The 25541-nt window shown below is 38.1% G+C and overlaps 2 protein-coding genes across 8 annotated transcripts in view; one reads left to right on the forward strand and one right to left on the reverse strand.

The window, feature by feature from the left end:
- Positions 1-23548, reverse strand: TRA2A (transformer 2 alpha homolog). Of its 6 annotated transcripts, none has more exons than XM_035698297.2 (10): positions 23331-23548; positions 22710-22799; positions 13234-13535; positions 12808-12941; positions 8772-8937; positions 6878-7066; positions 3141-3256; positions 1597-1722; positions 1202-1269; positions 1-1046 (listed from the first exon to the last, which is right to left on the reverse strand). In XM_035698297.2, exons 5-10 carry the CDS (start codon positions 8802-8804, stop codon positions 1036-1038), a joined length of 543 nt encoding a protein of 180 aa, XP_035554190.1. In that variant the 5' UTR covers positions 8805-8937; positions 12808-12941; positions 13234-13535; positions 22710-22799; positions 23331-23548; the 3' UTR covers positions 1-1035. The 6 variants fall into 6 exon arrangements, with proteins under 6 accessions (XP_035554190.1, XP_035554188.1, XP_035554191.1 ...); XM_035698295.2 differs by having other exon boundaries at positions 13223-13535; XM_035698298.2 differs by lacking the exon at positions 13234-13535.
- The window catches only part of CCDC126 (coiled-coil domain containing 126), a 105436-nt gene continuing 102800 nt past the window's right edge, over positions 22906-25541 (forward strand). Inside the window, exon 1 of one of the 2 annotated variants that reach the window (XM_025464379.3) lies at positions 22906-23023. The gene's annotated coding sequence lies outside the window, so the exon portion shown is untranslated. The remainder of the gene's footprint in view (positions 23024-25541) is intronic. The other variant, XM_049093714.1, reaches the window with a different exon arrangement.

Genomic DNA, 25541 nt, shown 5'->3' on the forward strand with positions numbered 1-25541 from the left:
TTTTCAAAGAAATTAACTTTTATTTGAAAGGAGACTACTTTTCCTCACACATATCTTCTAAAGACTCTATACTATACAATAATAGCCTGCTTAACCATTGTCCCAATACCAAAATTTCTAACAGCAAAGTATACAATTGCTCTATGTAATAAATAATAAGAGTTGTCCTTCACTGATTAAGGGAATACTTAAATTTCAATAAATTCAACACAAAAATCACACTTTAAATGTTAACAGATGTATTTTAAATACAACATGTTTTGTAGGAGCCCACAAGCTTTCATTTCTTAAAAAAAAAAAAGAAGAAAAAAAATGACATCATTTTTAGGGTTCAAAAATTTCGTTCTTCCAAAGAAATGACCAAGTGTTTTCTTTGATAGCTTCAAACTTTCTATACTCAACTATTTGCTCCATGCCACCCCAAACTTTACATGACTGAACTAGTTTTTGTGTTACTATCTTCCCCAAAAGAAAGTTAAAAAAAGGAGTTCGTCATAAATGGAGCTCTAGTACGATGTCTAATTCAATATCTAACACAAAAGAAGTCTTAAGATAATTTCTTTCCTCATTTGATTAGTCAGGAATTAATTTTCTGTAAAAGCAAACAAAGCAAACCAAAAGAGGAAAAAAAAAAAAAAAAGGAAGAAAGAAAAAGAAAAAAAAAAAAAAAACATTTACAAGGCATAACATTGGGGGATCCTTTTTTTTTTTTACTTAGATGTTTAACTGCTCAAAATGACAACAATTACATCTTTAAGAGTTTAGTATACTAAAAGGGGTGGGAAGAGCAATACAACTGACAAAGTATAGATGGTGAATAAACCAAAGATTTTTTGTAAGGGTTCTTTTTAACAAGTAGAAGGATTAGAAGCTTGGGGAAATCCAGAATTAAACAAAACCAAACCCCAAAACCAAACCAAAACAAACAAAAACCCCCCAAAACCAAACCAACACACACACACACACACACACACACACACACACGAAAAAAAAGAGAAAAGAAAAAGCTGTCCTCATCTGCAATCATTCTGCTTATCAATAGCGTCCTGAAAGAGAACAAAAAAACGAAAGTCAAAATGACAATTATAGTTTGACTTGCCTAGTATTTGTCCTATTAACAATCTCCATACACTCTAATTTTCTAAAATAAACCATTAATCAGAAATGGTTCCTAATGCCACAAAAGTAGAAGTATACGTACTTGGGCTGTAGGAACGAGATCTCGATCGTGATCTGTACCGACTATAGTAAGGAGAAGGTGATCTTCTTCTGTAGGAAATAGAAGATTACTTAGTATACCACATAATCACTTCATTGAAGCAGGTGAAAATAAAAATTTCCCATCATTCAAATACATTCTTTGTGTGCCAATTAATATTAGAACAACGACCATATGGTACAACAAAATACTGGCAAAGATAATCTTTGCCCTCAAACATGAGAAAATAATCTCCCTCTTACTTTCTCAAGAAACCACCATATTAAATATTTGTATTTATACGTATATATAAAAATATATATAAAACACAAATTAAAAGTACCAAATAATACAACTATCATCTAATTTAGAACAGAAATTACAAATTAAAACATTACCTGTACCGGTAATCATAGTCTTCATATCTGTCATACCCACGATCATATCCTCTATCATAGTAAGAATCTCGACGCCTGCCACCTCCTCCACCTCCACCTCCGCCTCCGCCACCGCCACCACCACTACTACAGAAAAATGTAAAAATTTTACAACAATGTGATTATTTTCCAGTATTATTTAATACCAACCGGCACTTAACTAAAATGGAGGGAGGAGGGAAGATAAGAGAAGAGAAATAACTCTCTTCATGTCAGCAACCCCATGTCTCATTTTGCGGAACTCCCATGGTATTATTCTGCTTTGATTTCCTATTCATTACATAAGTAATCAGGAATGATTTCACAAAACTCTGTAAACTATAAACTGCTCTTTTATTAACGCACTACCCAAATCAGTAGGACCTTTTGCTTCTGAACAAGATGAAATGGAGCACTGTGCTGGCAAACAGTATCAAAATGCTAAGATGTGAGTCATTAGAACGAATTAAAAAACAATAAACATCAAGATTTAAAAAAGGTTGTTAACCAACCCTGAACAGCAAAAAGAACTAAAACTACCTTACACTGAGGCCCAGCACTAAAACAATTTCAAGGTCTGATTTTTAAGTCTTTGGCAGCAAAATTAAACTAAATACTTTCTTCTATAATTTTTCCCAACTCCCAATCACAGGGACAATATTTTCATTTTAGCTTTCTGTAGGCTCTCCTTGCCAAACCTTACATTTTCCCCAGTTAAGGTTTCAAAGTAATCAAACACCTTCTTTCACTCTTAAGAAATAGTTGTACGATATTAAAAACGTTTACAAAAGACCTCTATTTCCTGCATGATGTGAAAACTGGCTTAAACAAAAAAATACACACCACTATCTGTAAAATCCTTCCCTATCCACAAGGCTTCTAAAGTCACATTAAAAATAGAAAGAGAATACTTAAAAACACACACTGCTTTTCCAGTATTTAATAATCGTTCTGTTTTTTTTTAAAGGCTTTATTTACTCATGAGAGATACACAGAGAGAGAGGCAGAGACATGGGCAGAGGGAGAAGCAGGTTCCCTGAGGGGAGCCCTATATAGGACTCAATCTCGGGACCCCAGGATCACCACCCGAGCCAAAGGCTCAACTACTGAGCCACCCAGAAGCCCACTAATTTTTCTATTTGTATGGCACCAAAAAGGACTCAGGAATGACTTTGATGGTTTTAATTTGTCTCTCTCCTCAAATAGATGTAAGAATATACACAAATAACTTTCAATTCTAATTTTATGAAAATCATTTTGTCTCTTTATTAATAAAAAATTTGTGTACATTTCTGCCTCTTACAGTTTAGCTTTAAAAACCTGAAATCTGGGGATCCTTGGGTGGCTCATCGGTTTAGCTCCTGCCTTCAGCCCAGGGCATGATCCTGGAATCCTAGGATCGAGTCCCACATCAGGCTCTGTGCATGGAGCCTGCTTCTTCCTCTGTGTCTCTGCTTTTCTCTCTCTCTCATATATAAACAAATAAAATATCAAAAAACAAAAACAAAAACAACTTGAAATCTTACTGAGTTGGTCTGCCCATGTAGATGCCCGGTGTAGGTGTGTGTGCTCTTTTGGTAATAGAATAATCCACCCGAATTCTTCTACCATCCAGCTCCATTCCATTTGCCCTTTCCATAGCCTGTAAAGGAGAATACGCACAGAAAATCATGCATAATTCAATAATGAGAAACTACTAAAACTGCAATTAGACACATTTTCCATTTGAAATGTGAAAAAATTAAAATTCTCTAAACTTCTTTCCCAAAAAACAGACCAAGATTTTACATTCTAATCCTTGCTACGTGCATGTCAATAGCATTGAGTTTTCTAATGTACACACAGACACTTAAACAGGCCTCTGCTGAAAGACCAGGGGCAGCTGCTGAGAAAGAACCACACAACTTGGCTAACTCATGTCTAGGCAACTCCAACCAAATACTGCAATTCAGGTGACAAGCCTCGGTTAGCCAAAACCATTCCTTAGGTAACACACCGCCACCTAGTGAACTCCAAATATAAAAGAACTTCTAAACCCGCTAAACCTGCCAACTAGTTGCTGTCTTTTTATCTGCACTCACTTTCCCTATCAATTTGCCCCTAAAAAAAAAAAAAAAAAATTTGCCCCTAGGCACTAATACCAATAAATGGGATAGTAAGTCAACTACTTCACCAAATTTGCAAGTTCTTGGAACTAAAATTAAAGCTGCCATTTTCATTTTATTTTATAAAGAAACAAACCTGGCAGGGTGGTTATGGGAGCAATCAAAAGCTAGGACAAATACATTTTTAAAAAATTTTAATTGTAGCAATCTATACTTCACAACTTTTTTTTTTTTTTTTTTTTAAAGATTATTTATTTATTGAGACGCCTGGGTGGCTTAACAGTTGAGCATTTGCCTTTGGCTCGGGGTGTGATCTCGGGGCCCAGAGACTGAGTCTCACATCGGGCTTCTCATGAGAAACACAGAGGCAGAGACATAGGCATTGGGAGAAGCAGGCTCCCCGGAGGACCCAGGACCCTGGGATCATGACCTGAGCCAAAGGCAGATGGCTCAACCACTGAGCCACCTAGGTGCTCCTATACTTCACAACTTTTATTTCAGGTCAGATATCTTACTCTTTAAAAAATTTATACCTTTATCTCTTAATTGAGAACAGAAATAAATCACAAATATGTAACCTAAAAAGTCATATTATGTGATAGATTAAAACATTAGAGGGGCAACCTAGGTGGCTCAGTTGGTTGAGTGTCTTAACTGAATTTTGGCTCAGGTCTTGATTTTGGAGTTGTGAGATCGAGCCCCACACTGGGCTCTGCAGTGGGTGTGGAGCCTGCTTAAGATTCTCTTATTCCCTCACCCCCACCCCATCCCTGCTGGTGCGCATGCAAGCTCTCAATAAAAAGAAAATTAGAGAATGCTGATTAGAATGTCTATTACATTAGGTAATATGTAATTTACAACCTGACTGTTAGGTGTTATTTTGTTAGAATGACCTAGGGTTTTTTAACCTACACACTATTGATATTTTTGGACTACTAATTCTATATCGTGGGGGCCTATCCTGTGCATTGTGAGAGGTTTGGTATTCCTGGCCTCCATCCACTAGATGCCACTAGCATCTACAATTTTTTAAAGATAAGCTAACTTTTATTATGACTGTTTATGTTGCAATCAAATGTTGTTGATGCAGATATCAATGGCCTATGTCCAACTACTACCACATGTAAAATGGTACAAACAAGAAATGGCAGTATTTGCCATTTATTAGTTTGTTGTGTTTGTTTTTTTAAGTAAACTCTATGCCCAATGTGGGGCTCAAATTCATGACCCTGAAATCAAGAGTTGCGTACTCTACAAACTGACCCAGCCAGGTGCCCCACCATTCATTAAGGTTTGATTTAAATACCACCACTACCTACTTCTTGAGCTGAGGAATATTTAACTGAGCCACCCAGTTACCCTAAAAAGGGTTTGATACAAACTTAACAATGGGCTTCAAATTCTTTAAAATGGAATCTTCTAACCCAATCACAATCAACTTTTAGCATAGAAAGCAAGCCTACTGCTCCCTTTATAATCTAGTATGTAATATGTTAAGTAGCACAACTTCAGGGGCATTTGGGTGGCTCAGTCAGTTAAGTACTGCACTTTTTTTTTTTTTTTTAAGATTTATTTATTCATGATAGAGAGAGAGAGAGAGAGAGAGAGACAAAGACACAGGCAGAAGGAGAAGCAGGTTCCATGCTGGAGCCCGACACGGGACTCGATCCTGGGACTCCAGGATAGCGCCCTGTGCCAAAGGCAGGCGCTAAACTGCTGAGCCACCCAGGGATCCCCAAGTGTTGGACTTTTGATTTTGGGTCAGGTCATGATCTCAGTGTCAAGGCTCAGCAAAGTCTGCTTGACATTCTCTCTCTCCTTCTCCCTCTACCCCTTCCCCTGCTTGGATGCTCTCTCTCAAAATCTTAAAAAGACAAAACAGGGTAGCCCCGGTGGCGCAGTGGTTTAGTGCTGCCTGCAGCCTGGGGTGTTATCCTGGAGACCCAGGATCGAGTCCCACGTGGGGCTCCCTGCATGGAGCCTGCTTCTCCCTCTGCCTGTGTCTCTCTCTGCCTCTCTGTCTCTCTCTCTGAATAAATAAATAAATCTAAAATAAAATAAAATAAAAAAACAAAACAAAACAAAACAACCCACCACAATATCAAATCATTGATGTTGATAAGGATCACTATTAGGAAAAGAACAGGGATCTCTGGGTGGCTCAGTGGTTTAGCATCTGCCTTCAGCCCAGAGCCTGATCCTGGAGACCAGGGATCAAGTCCCGCATCGGGCTCCCTGCAGGGAGCCTGCTTCTCCCTCTGCCTGTGTCTCTGCCTCTCTGCCTCTCATGAATAAATAAAATCTTAAACAAAACACAGCAGCACTAAAACAAAAATGAAAAAGGACCAATACTATGTATTATATGTTAAATAATAAAACAGAGTAACAGATGAAAATGGATAAGCAAAGCTCTGTATCTATACACAGGCAGCTAATTCCACCTAAAATTAAACAGATTAAACCTAAATAACATATAATTTCTTTTTCTTAAAAAAAAGTTATTCTAAAAAAAAAAAAAAAAAAAAAAAAAAAAGTTATTCTATACACCCAATGTGGGGCCTGAACTCACAATCCTGAAATAAAGTGTCACTCTCCTTCACTGAGCAAGCCAGGTGCCCCAAAATATAATTTAATTTTTAAAAAGTAAGTTTAATCATCTGCTTGGAGTATGAATAAGACTTAATCAAAAGAGAATACTTATGTAGTTTACTTTTCCCATTAATTCAAACACATATACCTCAGTGTGTAAAACCAGATTTTTCCCAAGATTTTTTTATTTATTCATGAGAGACACAGAGAGGCAGAGACACAGAGGGAGAAGCAGGCTCCATGCAGGGAGTCCAATGTGGGACTCGATCCTGGGACTCTGGGATCATGCCCTGAGCCAAATGCAGATGCTCAACTGCTGAGCCACACAGGCGTCCCCCCTAAAATCAGATTTCAATCAGGATATGCTTACATCAGGAAATAAATAGCTAGAAAGTGAAACTGGAAATTTCCTGTTATAATACTGAGAGGAAGAGTTTTAACCAAACTCAGGTCACAGAATGAAAGAGAACAGGTTATGGAACTGGGAAACTCTTAGTCAACTTTTAACAACATAATCACGCACATGAGAAAAATTTCAAACTGAAAAATAATTATAAAAACAAAATTACCTCCTTTGAGTCATCTATTCTTTCAAAATAAACAAAAGCAAATCCTCGTGATCGTCCAGTTCGCTGATCATAAACCACATTGACACCACTCAATGGTCCATATCGGGAAAATACTTCACGAAGATCTCTCTCTGTTGTGTATAAACTGAGGCCAAACACTCCAAGACAAGTGTTGGGATCTGGATTTGCCTGTTGAATAAAGATGTGATTTAATTTCAAGTTCCAAATTGAAATAAAAATTAAAACATACAGAAAATACTTTGCTTAGAACACCTTATCTAATACACAAAGTATACTGTTTCAAGTCACTTGGGAAAGAAGAATTAAAGAGGAAAAAACCAGATGAGTCATATTTTACAGTTCACAGTACATTCAAGCCTTCTTTGGAGTATATTTCCATTGTAGCCTGAATAAAAAACATTCCTACTTCTTTTCTTTTTTAGATTTTATTTATTTATTCATGAGAGAGACAGAGAGAGAGAGAGGCAGAGACCGAGGCAGAGGGAGAAGTAGGCTCCCTGCAGGGAGCCCGATGCAGCACTTGATCCCAGGACCCTGGGATCACAATGTGAGCGAAAGGCAGATGCTTAACCATTGAGCCACCCAGGCAGCACCCCACATTCCTACTTTCTAGTCCAGCAACTTTCAGAATTAGACTAAGAATCTACCATAGCTTAAAGCCATATTTGTGGTTTATTCAAATGTTTTCTAGCTTACAGCTTTGTACTTAATACGACTGTATCCATTAAGCGCTGATCAGACATTCCTTCATTTTCATTCTTACCAAGGATATTTCAATTTTCCCACAATTCAGATTTGAAAAATCTATGTACAAATTTCAAAACATCATTGAATAGCGGACTCCATCACAGTTCAATAATTTGGTATCACATGAGGGAAAAGCACAGCACAGCCATTAAGCATAGGAACTTTAAGAGTCAAGCAGCTTGGCTGAAACCTGGGCTCTGCCAGTTAGCCAAAAACCAAACCTGACCGTCACATATCCAAGATTCAACTTCCTTATCCATTAAATGTATTGAAAACCTGTACAGTGCTCAGTATGTGTTAGCTATTATTACTACATGTATTTCTTTGCCAGCTTCCCCTACTCCTCACCAAAACTTTTTAATCTCAATATTTTCTTTTTTCTTTTTTTTAAAGATTTTATTTATTTATTCATGAGAGAGAGAGAGAGAGAGAGAGAGAGAGGCAGAGACACAGGCAGAGGAAGAACCAGGCTCCATGCAGGTAGCCTGATATGGGACTCGATCCTGGGACCCCAGGATGATGCCCTAGGCCAAAGGAAGGCACTAAACCACTGAGCCACCCAGGTGTCCCTAATCTCAATAATCTTCAACTCAGTTTATGTTTTATTTTTATTTTTTTAAGATTTTTATTTATTTATTGAGACATACAGAGAGAGAGGCAGAGACACAGACAGAGGGAGAAGCAGGTTCGGAACTAGAGGGGAAGACGTGGGACTTGATCCCAGGTCTCCAGGATCACACCCCGGGCTGCAGGCAGTGCTAAACCGTTGCGCCACCAGGGCCGCCCTATGCTTTTCATTTTAATTCACAGAGCATGTATTTCCCTCCCCCCAAATTCCATCTTTTAACTACTCCAAAGTCAAGAAAATATATTAAAATGTATAAAAACAATATTCATATGCCTAAGGATGTTTTTGGAGTACCACCTTATTTTTTATTTCCTAAAGTAATCTTTACACCCAATGAGGGGCTCAACCACACCACCCTGAGATCAAGAGTCACATGTTCCACTGACTGAGCCCCTGTAGTACCACTTTAAAATAATGGTCTAGTCTCATGAAAGCAAGATATTATGCTCTGACTAAACATATAAAAGACAAGTTCATTAATTTTTCAAAACCACATACCCTGCTGCCTGTATGTCTTCTCCGGTTAGACATTGGAGAATGACTTCGGCTTCTTCGACGCCGGTATTCTGGTGTATATGACCTACTTCGAGAGCGTCTCCTGTGAGAGTGAGAATGGGATCTGGATCGAGTGTAACGTCTATGAGAATGCCTCCTTGACCTCGACCTTTGAGAGAAATAAATTTAGGTAAGTATACTGAAGCAAGATGGCTAGTGCCACGGATCTATACATGTATCCCAGTTCCTAAGGAAAGAATATTCTTCTTGTTCTCCTCATCACTATTCATGTTCTCAGTCTGTCCTTTCTATGTTCACTCTTTTCACTTTATATTACAAGCATGTTACAACTCTACCTTCTCTAAAAAGAAAAAGGGATGGGGGGACAGGAAAACAAGGAGCCACTACTTAATGGGTTTCAGTTTTACAAGATGAAAAGAGCTCTGGGGACAGACAGTGGTGGTGGATGCACACTGTGCAACCATGTGGATATATTCTCCACCACTGAATCATATACTTAAAAATGATTAAGACTGTAAATTTTATGTTATGTGTATCTTACCACAACAAAAACAACACAAACCACCAACTACCATAGTAAAATCCTTTGATTCTTACCATCTTCTCAATATAGTTCTAAACTCCCTTCACTATTATTATTATTTAAGATTTTATTTATTTATTCATAGAGACACAGAGAGAGAGAGAGAGAGAGAGAGAGAGAGAGAGGCAGAGACACAGGCAGAGGGAGAAGCAGGCTCCATGCAGCGAGCCTGATGTGGGACTCAATCCCGGGTCCCCAGGATCACACCCCGGGCTGCAGGCGGCGCTAAACCGCTGCCCCTCCCTTCACTATTAAATACCGTTTCCTTTCTAATCTTTCCTTAGCTCACTGCAATCTAGCATCTACTAAATTAATTCAACAACCCAAATGCCCATGTAACAGTCTTCATTTCCTCAAGCTTAGTCTTCATTTCCTCAAGCTTTCTACAGCATCTCACCCATTCCTTCCACTGCTGATTCCCTAGTTCAACTCTTATCTCTATTTCCGGTCACTGATTCTCTTTGCTTTTTTTTTTTTTTTTTTTTTTTAATTTATTTATGATAGTCACAGAGAGAGAGAGAGAGAGGCAGAGACACAGGCAGAGGGAGAAGCAGGCTTCATGCACCGGGAGCCCAATGTGGGATTCAATCCCGGGTCTCCAGGATCGCGCCCTGGGCCAAAGGCAGGCGCCAAACCGCTGCGCCACCCAGGGATCCCTCTCTTTGCCTCTTAATGCAACAACTTCTTTTTTACTATTCATGTGACTCATCCCTAATAGAACACCCAGATCAGCAGTGATCACAGTCTTACAAAATAACTTGTTTAAGATGTTCAATAAATGTTATACATGTTAAGGGCCAGAAAGTCTAAAAAGACAACACATGGGTGAAAAGAATAAACTAAGGAGGGCAGTTTATTCAAAACAAAGAAGGCTAACGATAAAGCTGAGAGATATAAATTTTACTAGGTAGACAGGGGAAAAGTGTTCTAGGAATATCAAGAGCAAAGGTTCTTTGGCAAGACATGGAGATATGGTTCCTGGCAAATTTAGGATAGTTTTAGGTATTTTTCATTTTCCTTAGCATTATTTTATAGTCTCAATGAAAACAACAACAACAACAACAAACATTAATAAGAAAACCTGTCATTTAAAATATCAATTTTGGGGCACTTGCATGGCTCAGTCAGTTAAGCACCTACCTGCCTTTGGCTCAGGTCATGATCTCAGGGACCTAGGATGGAGCCCCATGTCAGGGTCTCTGCTTGCAGGGAAGCTGCTTCTCCCTTTCCTCCCTGCTTGTGCTCTCTCTTGCTATTTCTCTCAAATAAATAAACTCTTTGAAAAAGAAAATATCATTATTTTTAAATAGTAATGAAAAGCGAGACATTAATTAAAAACCCTTATGGAGGGATCCCTGGGTGGCACAGCGGTTTAGCGCCTGCCTTTGGCCCAGCGCGCGATCCTGGAGACCCGGGATCAAATCCCACGTCAGGCTCCTGGTGCATGGAGCCTGCTTCTCCCTCTGCCTGTGTCTCTGCCTCTCTCTCTCTCTCTCTGTGACTATCATAAATAAATAAAAAAAAAAAGATGTTAAAAAAAACAAAAAAACACAAAACCCTTGTGGAGTGCCTAACTTTCCTCTAAATCGGATAATGATTAAGTGTTGTAAGAGAATAGAGAGCATGCATGCTCTTTAATGTTTTCAGGTGATGCTCAAGCAGAGAATGAATTAAGTGACTGAATATCTTGAGGGAAGAGAATTCTAGGCTGAGAGCAGCATGTGCAACGGTCCTAAAATGAAAATATGCTTATTTCTGTTTGCACATCCAAATTCTACACAGTGCTATTCTGTCACATGTATATTTAACAAGAATGGTTATTAATTGAGTTGGATCCTGGCTATGATGGAGAAAAAAAGACATAGCTGTGGACTCAAAAAAAGTACAGCCTTTTAACCAATTGTCTCATGCTCCACCATCAAGCAAACTCTACACAAAGACACATTATGTCTCTAATCAAGAAATTATTTATGACTTAACCATCCAGGTTGTTTTTAAACTTTCATCTATTCCCGCACAGCTGGGACATCTGATACAATGAACTTTGTGGTGTTCACTAGTCTTTACTGTCAGTGGAAACAACAGTGGTAGGGGCTTCTGAATCACCCAGAGACTCCTCCACTCCCCACCCCAATTACATCTGGCCAGATTTCCACTCTGGACCTGTTGAGTCTCTATCTATCTATCTATCTATCTATCTATCTATCTATCTATCTAATCTAATCTAATCTAATCTAATCTAATCTATCTAATCTATGTAATCACGACCTGAGCTGAAGGCAGCTGCTCAACCACTGAGCCATCCAGGTGTCCTGGAATGTGAATCTTAAAAATCTTTACTGAGCTAAATCACATACCAAGTCTCCAACGGAGAAAATTACGTTTTTGTTGTACAAATATTGCTGAAATAAAATCAAACTCCAATCCTCAATAGCCAAGTACATTTACATCAATTAACATATTTAATTTATAAAGCCAGTTTTTTTTTTTTTTTTTAAGATTTTATTTGAGACAGAGAGAGAGGGGGAGAGAGAGAGGGAGAGAGAGATGCAGAGACACACAAGCAGAGGGAGAAGCAGGCTATATGCAGGGAAGCCCGACGTGGGACTTGATCCCGGGTCCCCTGGGCTGAAGGCGGCACTAAACCACTAAGCCATATGCAGGGAAGCCCGACGTGGGACTTGATCCTGGGTCCCTTGGGCTGAAGCCAGCACTAAACCAGCAAGCTACCAGGGCAGCCCTAAAGCCAGTTTTTTTAATATATATATGTGTGTGTATATACATTTATAAATAAAATAGCTAGCTATAATAGCTAGATAGGCTAATTGGGTAAGAGATGACTCAACTCTGCCTTATCTAAATCTTATTTGGAACATTCATTTCTTTATTTTTTATTTTATTTTATTTTTTTTAAAAGATTTTATTTATTTATTTGAGAGACAGAGGGAGAGGCATAGGCAGAGAGAAACAGGCTCTATGCAGGGAGCCTGATGTGAGATTCAATCCTCTGACTCCAGGATTACACCCTGGGCCGAAGGCAGACACTCAACCACTGAGCCACCCAGGCACCCCTCATTTCTTTATTTTTTGAGGTTTGAGAGAGAGAGAGAGAGACCAAGCGCGTGCACACACAAGAGAGTCAGCATAAATGGGAGGAGGGGCAGAAGGAGAGAAGCAGACTCCTCCCTGAAGAGCAGAGCCTGATGCAGGGCTCAATTTCAAGACTCTGGGATCATGACCTTAGCAGAAACCAAGAGTTGGATGCTTAATGAACTGAGCTACCCAGGCACACCTAGAACATTTATTTCTCAACTCCACATTATTTTTGTGAAATTTCTATACAAAATGCAGCAAAACCGAGGGACTTGGTAAAAACCACCCTGCTCTAAAAAAATCCAAGTTAAGTATCTTTATTATTATTTTAAGCACACTTACCTGGATTTTGATCTTGATCGAGAATGGGATTCAGAGTGTTTGGAAACTCTTGATGGACTACGAGATCCTGACCTGCTCTCCGATTTTACACGAGCAGGAGTTCCCGTTGGAGATTTTGACTGAGAGCGAGACTCCTAACAAAGAAGACAGTATTACAAATGGCACTGGTCACGTAGATGCCTAACACCTAACATTTAATGTACCGTAATTATTTATATTGATTGCTCCTGAAAAACAAATGGTTAGGCAACACCCTCCAGAAAAAAATTTCAGCTCATTAATAACCCATTGTTAATACTGCTAACTGTCCTCAATAATTCCCTACTTGAACCAGATCACCAATTCTCTATTAACTAAGAAATCATGCAAATTCATCTACAACTTGATCATACAGACACTGGAACATAAACCATACATTTACTTAACCTAGGACCCATTCATTCTTCCAGATTCTTTTAATTCTACTTCACTCTTGCTTTCTACTTCTCTTCATTCTTCATTGAGTTTTTCATTTTTCATACTTCGTGTATTCTTCCCCAATTCAAACAATTCAAAATAGCCTTAAAAAAAATATTCAAGTGCTTCTATCTGACCAATCTTCTGTTCAATTTTTTCCCCCATTCAATTTTAATTTTCTGATCTTTAATACTTTTCATTAGCCTTCTTTTATCTTGATTTATCTTCCACATTCTTGGAAAAAACTCTTCAATTTCTTCACGAACATTAACCTTAATGGAAAAAGAACATTTAGTATATTTAAGCACGTGGGGATTATAAAACTCTGCTGGAGTTCAGAATGTTATCTACCAAATGGAAAAGCCAGCAGGTAAAGTGCAAATAACTAGTTTATTAAAAAACAATTTTATAATCTTTAAAATTGTCCAAAGTCTAGTTTCTAACAATTAAAAAATTTACTGAATTTATCTAAATGTTTTTACCATATTCTTCACCCTCCTCCCCTCTCAGGTTTCATCCTAGTTCCTAAAACGTGAACAATTTTAATATAAGTACTTAACCCAAGCATAAATCTAACATTATCTGTAATCCCCCCCCACCTATGTCTTACGTTTTTACTAACTTGTAACTTGAAGATTCTTAATCATCTTAAAATAAGCTTTCACTAAGCCATACTAAGATACCAAGGTACAATTAAAGCAAAGCATTCTTGGCTGAAATTTGTACACACCCACCTAAAACTCACATATTACAGGACACATGCTGAGGTTCAAAGAAGTAAAAAAAATTATATTGGTGAAATTACTAACATCTTCTTCCAAGTATGTTTGACCACTATCTTTGCACACGGACTTAATCAGAAACATATGGTCTGATGTAAAAGCAGTATAAAGAAAAAACAAAGGGGAAAAGGGCATGAAATTCTTAAAATTCCCCCTTTGGTTTGTAAATTACTATTACATGTAGTTTTGCAACTGTGCCATTTTAATATTCTATATTATCCATGAAGTATCATAACGTACAAAAGTTACAAAATTAGTATCATGGTCTTTATTTTTTAGTTACACCAATTTTACTCATAGTTTTGCATATTTTATGCAGTTATACATATATACATATATCCCCCCCAATGACTATATTCTGTAGAAAACTGGCTTCTGAAAAGCTGGATATAAATCAACTCTCCAAATCAAATGATTTAAAATTGATTAAGAGATTTAAAAAATTTGACAGATATATGAGGCACTGATGACCAAAGTAGGACAGTTTGGTTTCTCTGTCCTTTTAAGTCTTGATTATTAGTGTTAAAAAAAAATAATAATAAAAATTAATCACCGCAACTCCACACCAATTTTCATTTATGCCACAAGACTACCACGCAACTTCCTTAAAAATTTCCCCCTATTTGGAGTTTAATGTCAAAAGACTTACTTATCAAGAACTGTACTAATGCTGCTACGCCTATTTGGTTTTTTAGATGCAAACAAAAGTGAAATATATAGATAGCTACCTTTCTATTCATTATCAACCTTTCCCATTTAAGCTACCTACTACAGTAAGTCTTTCAAGCACATCTCTGATACTCTCTAAATTCCTGGACAGATGCCTGGAGCAGCAATTTAGGCTTTTTCATTCACTGAAACTGTAAAAGCAGCATATTCAGTACTAAAAAAAAAAGTAATAGCTAATTTGCTTGTAATTGAAGCATCACATAGACTGGTTCATTAAACTGAAAAGAATGATCTTCCCCTCTCTCTTGGCTTTCCCTTCTATAAAACAAATCCTGTGGTATAACATTTATCTTACTGTAGAACAGCAGTAGATGGAATATTACCTATGAACATCACCACAGCTCATGTTATACATACATATCAGAATGTACTCTGTAACACTATAAAACCTTTAATTTTACAAGTATAAAAATCAAAGTCTTATATTAAAACTGAAAATTTATTCTTAGAAGCTTATGTGAAGCTTCCTAGTGCATAATAAAAATATTATGGTCCAAATATGTGTACATTCGATTTCCAAGTCTTCCCTCATAAATGTAACAGTTGAAAATTATTCAAAAGTGATGAAAATGCCACTTCCTAGGAATTAATATAAACTAGGAAACTTCGTAGCACCTTAAAGTTTAAATTTCAGTTCTGGCACAGCAACTCATTGGAAATAGTTTAACAAAATATTAAGATATAAGAGTATCTTTTCAAAAGACATTAGAATATTCTAAAACAATCCTGCTTTTTAATTACCTAAGGTATCACCAATACCTAACAACTCCTTTGTTGCCTATCCTTCAGTTTTTATATACCAGGGAAACCTGAATCGGCCTTCATTTCTTTGCAAAATCATTCAAGGTTAAGAAAGAGTCCTCTTAATTCCCTTTCAACACCTAGTTATAAAGTTGTCACTACCATTTTAATCTCCAAAAACAATTTAGAGACTTCTCTCAAAAGGTAAATCAATTAACTGTCAGTAAACTTAACTTGAAGAACTACAAAGCATAAAATAAACTTTTAATTCTTCAGAATTACTTTTGCTATAATACAAAAAAAAGGGGGGGGGCGCGCGCATCATTCTAAGAACTGGTAAAGTCTTCATGCATAGAAAAATGGTCATATGAATATTTGCCATTTTTCAGTAACTTTATTTTTCAAAAGCAGTTCCAAGTAAGTACCATTTTCATTAAACTGTGCATTAGAAACCAAGATACAATAAGCCCTTTATGGACAAATGCTAGATTATCTTTTTCTACCTTTGACTTGTCTTCATTACGAAATGGTAACTTCTTTTTTTTTTTCAAAGAAATACACACAACTATTCAAAATTTGGAAACTGAATTGAAATTGCAAACAGCAAAATAAAATACTGAGAAAGGATGGTTATCTGTCCTGTTTCACTAGCCTATACTTAATCTACTCTTAAAGCTGTTCAAATTCTGCAAATTCCTCAGTAACCTGCATCTGAATCCAACAACAACAACAAAAACAAAAATACACTGTCTAGTTGAAATGGGCAGATTGACTCAACCAAATCATATCCAAGTTTTCAATAGGAATCAAACAGGCTTCCAGTCTACCTTACCTATTATAAACCAGATGCCAGGCAGAAAGTTTTCACGGTACAACATGCTTAAACAGTGTGTGTTTGTTCTTATAACTATTCTTTGTTATCAAGGTACCTCTGGTGGTAGCTGAAGGACACAGCCAAAAATAAAAAAAGAACTAACCATGAATACTAAGAGAGTACCACAGTATCCAATTCAAGCAATCTGTGTTAAAAAATACAGCTGCATTTTACACACTGTAAATAACCACAACAACCATGTACTATTCTTTCAATCAAGACAAAGGGTTATTAAGTATATGCACAAGTTGTTGCAGAACATGAACAATTCCTATGGTAAGCAATAATTGCAGTATATCTTTTAATACAACTAGTATTATATAATGGGTGGAAGAAAAAAATTCCAACATATATGCTTAGTACTTAAAGCCCATTAAAATAAACATATAACATGTAGATGCTGAACTATATCCTATTCTAATATTATGGTAATGAAAATTCTATGCCAAGTCATAGTGCCAAGTTTATACAAATTCAAATCTATAATAGCATAAACTTTTAAAACAAACTATCTCAAAACATTTTCCCACTACTTTATGAAATCAAGAGATCTATTTCTCTAAAAAAAAAACCCACTAGAGCATTTAGGTAAATTTTATGTCCCAAGGGGGGTGGTACTTAAAATTACTCCAATAGCTTATAATATTTATTGTACTAAGAACTTCATTCTTTGGGGCTTATGGGAAACCACTGTTTATTCAATTCTTTAATTTCAGTCTACATAAATAGCAGTTCTGCCTACTTCCTGAGTACAATAGGCTGCTTCTCTTGGACTCTTTAAGCTTATAAAAGAAATCCACTCTTAACCCATAACTGCTATGAAAGCAATTCCTTAAAAATACCTGTATACTACATTTTTTTATTTTTATTTTTTTGTGTATACTGCATTTTAAGTGAGATTAAAGCAGTCTTTCCATCTGCAAAGGCTCACAGATATTCTAACACTGTGTCTTTACATTCTCTGAAATTTGGAATAATTTTGGAAATGCTTAAAGAAATTACGTAGGAATTGGCACTTGTGCATACATAATAAAATTTAAACTAGTCATAAGTGCAAAATTACCTGTAAAATTTATCTTTTGTACAAATTTTAAATATGGTTCATAAACTGGCCAGCTTATTTGTCATGATCAATTGTAATGTCCAAAAGGTTTAGCTATATTAAAAGCCAATAAATAACAGCTAAAACCAAATTGTTCACTAAGAACCTGTGATAGAATTTTCTACTTAGATTCTCATCTTCTAAGATCATAGGAGTATTTATGAATCTTGAGTAAGACAGACTACAGGGCCTTAGTTTAAAAACAACAACAACACCAACAACAAAACTTCTACCTCAGATTGGTCAGGCAGCCCTAGTCACTTATACTTTCGGTGAAAAATCATGAGACAATAAAGATTATACACAACTACCTACTGATAGTAATTTAGAGGTGGAAAGGGAAACTACATTTCCTTTCCTTATTCCTCTCAGAATTTTTTTTTTTTAAGTGTTTACTGATTCTTTTTGTTATCTGATCATTACACCATTTTCTCACCTGCACTTCTGTCCTGCTAAATCTGTTAGGACAGGTGAATAAATAACAATCAGTATTAACTCATTTAGCATACAAATATATACTTTTTACAAAGGTTCCACGGTTAGTTATTTGATGCCTGAGCACCCACTGATAGTATCAAAGAGGTTTTCAAGCTATCGGGAAGATTTTAAGAAATTATCACGTTGATTATCCATGGCCATCTCAACTTGTTCCACTACACATACCATGGGTGAATAAATTCAGTTTTCAAAATTAAATCCATAAAGAAAACTCACACGTATTTTTTTACGACTCTCATTCCTAAATATTTAAATCTCTTTGCATTCTTTCAGATCTCATGATTTTTATTATCTTTAGGAATGGCACAAGTCATTAAGCATCTATTAACAAATCTGTGCACCATGGACCCAAGTCACATTGCTCCTTTTAAAAATCCCACCTTCTTCTTATATCAAGTAAATTAGCACCCTTCAGTGCAATAGTCACAAATATTAAAAAATCGAGCATTAAAAAGTTTCCTTAAGTTTACACATACTTTGCTTAAAATATGACAGGAGGAATAAAAAAGCATTAAAATTGGATAAATGATGGAACTTTAACAACCTAAGACGAGACTGTCTTGGTTTTTTTTTTTTTTAATTTTTATTTATTTATGATAGTCACAGAGAGAGAGAGAGAGAGAGAGAGGCAGAGACACAGGCAGAGGGAGAAGCAGGCTCCATGCACCGGGCGCCCGACGTGGGATTCGATCCTGGGTCTCCAGGATCGCGCCCTGGGCCAAAGGCAGGCGCTAAACCGCTGCGCCACCCAGGGATCCCTGTCTTGGGTTTTAATAGTATTACGAGAAAAATTTTATCCTTTTGTAATAGGTGGATGTGATGATAATATATGACATTGAATTGCCAAAATAACTATTTTTTTAAAGATTTATTTATTTATTTATTATAGACAGAGAGAGAGAGAGAGAGAGAGACAGACAGACAGACACAGGAGGAGGGAGAAGCAGGTTCCATGCCGGGAGCCTGACGTGGGCCAAAGGCAGGCGCTAAACTACTGAGCCACCCAGGGATCCCTTTACTAAGTATTTTTTAAGAGATAAATTGCTGACCTGATATTTTTATCTATAAAAGAGATTTTGTCTTTTTTTTTTTTAAGGAAGAGGGTAAACTTCACTTGTACTCTCACATTTACTTAAGTTTCATCAATAAAAAAAAAAAAAAAAAGTAAAACCTAGCTTAAGGGTTTTGTTTTGTTTTTAAAGCCAGTCACCAAGATGGGTTCTGAGTGGCATAATCATCACTCCAATTATGTCAGGTTTCAGGGAAGAAATAAAAGCTTCCCCTATTTCTGCTATTCTTTAATGAAATATCTTAACACATTTTAATTCCCAATGGGTACAGAATTTGTATTTATTTTGCTTTTCACTTCTGTCATCCAGTCAAACCATCTAGTATATTAAGAAGGCGAACACCAGGAGTTGCTTAAAAATATTCTAACTACTAAAGATGCCAGAATGAACTTTGTTTTTTTTGTTGTTGTTGTTGTTGTCAGAATGAACTTTGAAAAGGAGACAGGAATAAGTATTATCTTTCCTCTTTAATTGTACTGCAAAGTATAGACAATATGGAATTGTAAGATGGACTCCTACATGAGAATCATTAACCTCTATTAAAAACAATGGGCCACTGTATGAGAAAAAAAATTGGGCTTAACATTTTCCTAAGATTTGTCTAAAAAAAAAAAAAATTAGGGATAGAGGGTGAATAAAGTAAAATGATAAGAAAAGCTTAATTTTCATTTCCCTTAATTTCTATGAAGGAGACTAAGATTTTTTTTGAGCCCTAAACTAATTTTAGGTGAAGCTGTGTGAAGCAAACTCTTTAGGAAGGTGACAGGCAAAGTCATAGCTGAAGTGCCAACCTCAATCTCAGCTCCAAAAACCATTTCTACTTAAACTATTTCTGTTGATATACATACCCCAAGTAAACTGCTTTAATCAGCCTATTTATTTTAAAGGCACCCCTATTCTCCTGGATCCCTTGTAAATGTTTCACTCATTCTTTACATCCCACTGCTGTCCTGTTTAGACCAGTTTTCATAGTTTCCTTCTTTAAATAGTTCAAGTGGGCCTTACTACTCTTCTTGTACTTCTCTTCTGCTCTTTACTAAAATTCCTTTCATTATGCCACTCCCAGAATTAAGAATTAATACATGCCTTCTTTCTGCGTATCGGATTGTGTCCAAATCCCTGTATCTAGAATTCAAAACCCTCCGTCATCTGCATAGTAAGGCAAATCTACCTTCTCACTACCTCAGTAACTTCCTCATTGTCATATCCATACAATCTATTCCCTAACCATAAAATCCAATGTGAGTTTTACACATTAGGTAAAACTTTCTCTTCCCCCAGCTCACAAAACTACTCAGCCCCGTTTTCTAAATTCTATTAATTCTAGAACAGGGCACTCGATTATATACTTACTTTTACCTACATTTGAGCTGTCAGTCATCTCAAATTAGATTCCTAGTTCTTTTTCCCTCAAGAACACCTGACCTTTACTAAAAAGGCAGTAGTAGATGCTTAACAGTTCTACCTCGGGCAGAAGGGAATTTTGACAGGGTTAACTATTAGGGTTACTTACAACAAAATGCAGCCAATTACATTTTCTTTCCTAAAGTTCTTTTACTCCAGTCCTCTACATTGGAAGAGACATTATATATAATCATAATCTATGTATGCAATGAACAATGGCATTGGGATGACAGGAGGAATAATGGCAATGGACTGGGACCTGTAAAATTGATTAGTGACTATAAGATCTTCTAGGCCTCAAGTTTTTAATTTCTAAAACGATTTGAATATTCCAGTACTTGTAAAAAGATTGTAAGCAGTACATTCAAAAATATGTGAAAAATCTGGCAGTGGGGTGGGGTGTGGCAAGATTCTAAAATGCTATAAATATCAGAACTATTAGTCCTGTTTCTTCAATGTGTTCTACAGTCCACAGAAAATTACCCTCTAAGTATCTTTTCAGTAAGATGGGGTTAATGGTTGTACTATTTATCCCATAGATACAGCAAACAAATCTGACCTGTCAATGTTGACTGTTACTTATAAAATTTGAACCACTTAAAAAAACCTCAAAGACATCATTTGAAAATCCTGTTTTGAGCCTCTCTAAATGACAACACAACTGTATTCTATAAAAACTTTTAAAAACTGGTTTGTGGTTAGCAGATAAGAGATCAGAGTAGTTTAAAAACCAAAAGCACTAGTGAATACTAAACTGTTGAAACAATTTTTAAAAAGGTACACCCTTAGAAAAGCTCCTGGCATTCTCCTAATTCTTTAACCAATTAAAATTTCTATAACCAACCTACAAAAAAGAAAAAAAGATGTAACAGGTAAGGGTGCGCATATTTATTATTCAATCTGCTGAGTTCATTTCCACTAAAATACCCTCAGATATCACCTGACAAAAATATTGCTCTATGACCGTAAACACTGTAAGGTGGGAGAACCCTTTTTCTATGAAAGTAAAATGTTAATGTCTACATACATTTTAGCATAATACTGGGTGGGAATCTTACATACACTGCTTTCTTAAGTGGGTGACAGTTATCTAGAACTTGTTCCATTCCTTGACTTGATGAGTAATTAAAACATTAAGAACTTAAAGGAAAAGAAGGTCCCACATAGTCCTCTTCACTTTCCCATAAACCAAAACAAACATTAGCAAAAAATAAATTTCTGTACTGAAGTCAACGGACGAAAAGATTAATGGACAGCAAAAATTACTTCCCATAACTACCTAACATGATCAAAACAAGCAACTTACACCAAATATTTTTCTTACAAGATTTTTTAAAAGTTTAGTTGGGACAATCAATATCCCATCCTAAGAAATAAGCAGGCTCAACTACTCACTATACCTTTGATAGAGATTTTAAAAATCCAATCTTAAAGGCACTACAAAGTTGTTTGGTTTCTAACCTATTTAAATCTCTTTCCTCACAACAAATTGATCTTCTGATATAACTGGTTTCGAGTACTTTTATTACGAGCTTCTACAAATGATAAAATTCGTGCCATCCACCACACACCATCAGTGTTTTTATGCGTTTCCCCTAGTGACTACAATACCAACAAAACAAGAACTTGCTGCCTGGGGATTTTCTTTTCAGGGTTTCACACGAACCCACTTCCACCAATTACCACTAACGAGGGTAACTTCGGAAGCAGAATTCAAATTATCAATGTCCTACTACACCTAGGCTGAGGATGACTTATCTTTGTGATCTTTATAGTCACTGACCCCCAAATAATGGAAATCCTTGAGCCCTCTTTGCTGGATGCGATTAAGAAGAGAAAATAGGGAGAGGGACTTTAGTTTTCAGGTAGCATTCCGAGTTGCAGAATAGTATTAAAACTCACTAGGTATTTTTAAAACACTGAGCCACAAAATTTGTTCAGTTACGTAAGAATAAGGTTTGTGTTTTTTTTTTTACCGTAAAAACCTGCAAAGAAGTGGTTTTTAGATGAAAGATCACAGGAAGGAATGCATTAGAAGGTGAGATATAAAGAGAGAGAGGGGGGGAAAAAATAAAAAACCCAACATCAAGGAATTAGAAAATTCAGGCGTTATAGCATTTCCACATTCATTTTGAAGTGAAAAGAAAGTAGAAGGGGACATTAAGGGAAAAGGGCTCCTCGCGTAGTTTTCCCCTCACAGCTCTCGTCTTAAGAACGCTTAAGGGTCGGTGCGGTCGTTGACTAACCACTTCATTAGGCTCGTCCCACCTTCAACCTCAAGGCTTTCGCCTTTATAGACGCAACGCCGCCGGTTCCAACAGAGACGCGGCCGCTCACTGCAATAGAGAGCCAAGGAGACACAGGCCCCAGCTAGTCCCACGCCAGCTTCTCCCCGCCCGGACAACAGCCCCGCGCAGTTTCGACCCCGAGACCCTCTACGATGCTCGGGGGTCGCCACAAATGCCACCGCAGGAAGCACCTACCACTATCCGGCCGGAGGGGAACTCCCTGCCGTCTCCTCCCGCCCCACCGCGACGGGGACCTACTCCTCGGAACAGAGGTGAGGAAGCCTCAGGGGTTGGGGAGAAGGGAGGGCGCACTGCGGGGGGGAATCGGACCCAGGAGTCCAGGTATCAGTCAGTCTCCAAAAAACGGGGGGGGGGGGGGTTATCCGCGGTGTTTGGGGGGAAAGAGTGGAACCCAGAAGCCATCTTGGTATGTGAGGAAACCACCGCGATGGCTCCAGAGAGGCTGCTCCCCGCGGGCCCCCGCAGGACTCCCCGCAACCCCGCCCGACCGCGCTCGTCCCCGTGAAACCCCGAGCATCGGGCCGCCGCCGAAGACGGCTCCCGCGGCTTTGTACTCACTCTGCCCTCGAAGTTGTTCTCCTCTACATCACTCATGTCGGCCAGGCGCTCCCCAGAACTAAATAAGAGACAAGTCTCGGCTTGAGAGCCGATGGCCTAATCAACCGCTGACTGGACCGTGGGGAGGAGGAAAGAGTCGGCAACAACGGCCGCTCCACTCCACTCCCACTCGGTCGCAGGCTCCGGCAAAATGGCGCCGGCCCCGCCAGAAACCTTCTGGCCTCCCAGTGCGCGACGTAAGGGGGCGGGCGCTCCTGTGACGTCACTAGCCCCGCCTCCCGCGAGGCTTTGTGGTGGTACCGGCCTACCTGGGAGGCGGGCGGCGGATGGCGTGTGCGGGGCGCCGAGGCGCCTGGGCTCAGAATCCCCAGCAGAGTGACCTTTCTTTCTTTCTTTCTTTTTTAAATGTTTTATTTACTTACTTATTCATGAGAGACAGAGAGAGAGAGAGAGAGGCAGGGAGCCCGACCTAGGACTCGACCCTGTGTCCCCAGGATCACGTCCTGAGCTGAAGGCGGCGCTAAACCGCTGAGCCACCTGGGCTGCCCCAGAGTGACCTTTCTAACACGTTCTATTGAAGATTTTGAGTCACCAGGTGGGCTTTTATTGACCTTGGCCCCTTTAAATATTTTCCAAAGGGATTCTGATGGAACGGAAAAAACTGGAAGCATATACAGGATAAAATTTAGTATGTTCTTATTTTTGGGGGTATTCTCAATGCTCTATTCCTACCCTTCAACCTTTGCCCCTTGTAAGGCTATCAACATAATACCTGCGCAGGGGGATTTTAATGAAAAGTCACAGTTCTTGCCTCACTCCTGGCTGTCCCCAGTCCTTCCACCCAGAGATAACTCAATCAACTTGTTTTTTTCCTCTTTGAGTCATTTCCTTACAGCCTTGGAGCCAAGATCCACCCCCCCCCCCCGCCCCCCCCCCCCAGACCTATCCACTTGGTTCTCAGTCGGGGTAATAATGTGTGAGGTGATTCTGAGCTTTATCTGTATTTCACAATTTTAAAAATTAGTTTCCTCCTAAAAAATTTCCTCCCATAATACTTGGTGATAAAAGAGTTGACCTAGACTTTGAACCACAGTTTTGTTAGGAAAGTTAAACGAACAGTATTATGGAGATTACTATTCCTGAGCAAGATTTCAGAATGTGGGGCAGCCCGGGTGGCTCAGCGGTTGAGTGCCTGCCTTCAACCCAGGGCGTGATCCTGGAGACCCGGGATCGAGTCCCACATCGGGCTCCCTGCTCAGCAAGGGGTCTGCTTCTCCCCCTGTCCCTCCCCCTGTTCATGCTTGTGCTCTCTCTCTTTAAAATAAATAAAATCTTTAAAGAAAAAAAAGATTTTATTTATTTATTTTTTGGCTTTTAATTAGGCTCCATGCCCGATGTGAGGCTTGAACTCACAACCCCAAGATCAAGAGTCACATGTTCTATTGACTGAACCAGCTGGGCACCTCCCCATTACCTAATTTTAGCAAATAGTTTCTTCCCCATATGTATAGTATGTATGTATGTATTTATTTATTTATTATTATTATTATTTTGTATAGTATTTATTAATCCGGTTTTTTTCCTGGAATAATTTAAAGCAAATCCCAGGGGTGCCTGGGTGGTTCAGCTGGTTAAGCATCTGGCTCTTGAATTGGGCCTAGGTCATAATCTCAGGGTTGTGAGATACATACAGCCCCGAATTGGGCTCTGTGTTAGGTGTGGAACCTACTTAGGATTCTCTTTCTCCCTCTCCCTCTGCCCCTCCCCACCTCCCTCTCCCAAACCAACAAAAACCCTAGCAAATCCCAGAGAGGGATATCTGGCTGTCTCAGTCCATAGAGTATGTGATTCTTGACCTCAAGGTTGTAAGTTTGAGCCCCACACTGGGTGTAGAGATTACTTAAAAATAAAATCTTTAAAAACAAAACAAAAAAAATATAGGGGCACCGTGGGGGCCCACTGAATTGGGAACTCTCTTGGTTTTGGTTTAGGACATGATCCTGGAGTTGCAGAATCAAATCCTTCATTGGCTCCAGGCACAACTCAGAGTCTTCTTGGATTTCTCTCTCTCCCTCTCTTTCTGCCTACCCCACCCCTCATCTCCCCTTATAGAACACACAGGTGGACACATGCAAGTGGTTTCTGTCTCTCAAATAAATCTTTAAAAAAATTTTAAAATAAAAATAAATAAAGCAAATCCTAGGTATGTCA

The sequence above is a fragment of the Canis lupus genome, chromosome 14 (assembly GCF_003254725.2).
Source record: "Canis lupus dingo isolate Sandy chromosome 14, ASM325472v2, whole genome shotgun sequence".
In the NCBI taxonomy this organism is placed as follows: domain Eukaryota; kingdom Metazoa; phylum Chordata; class Mammalia; order Carnivora; family Canidae; genus Canis; species Canis lupus.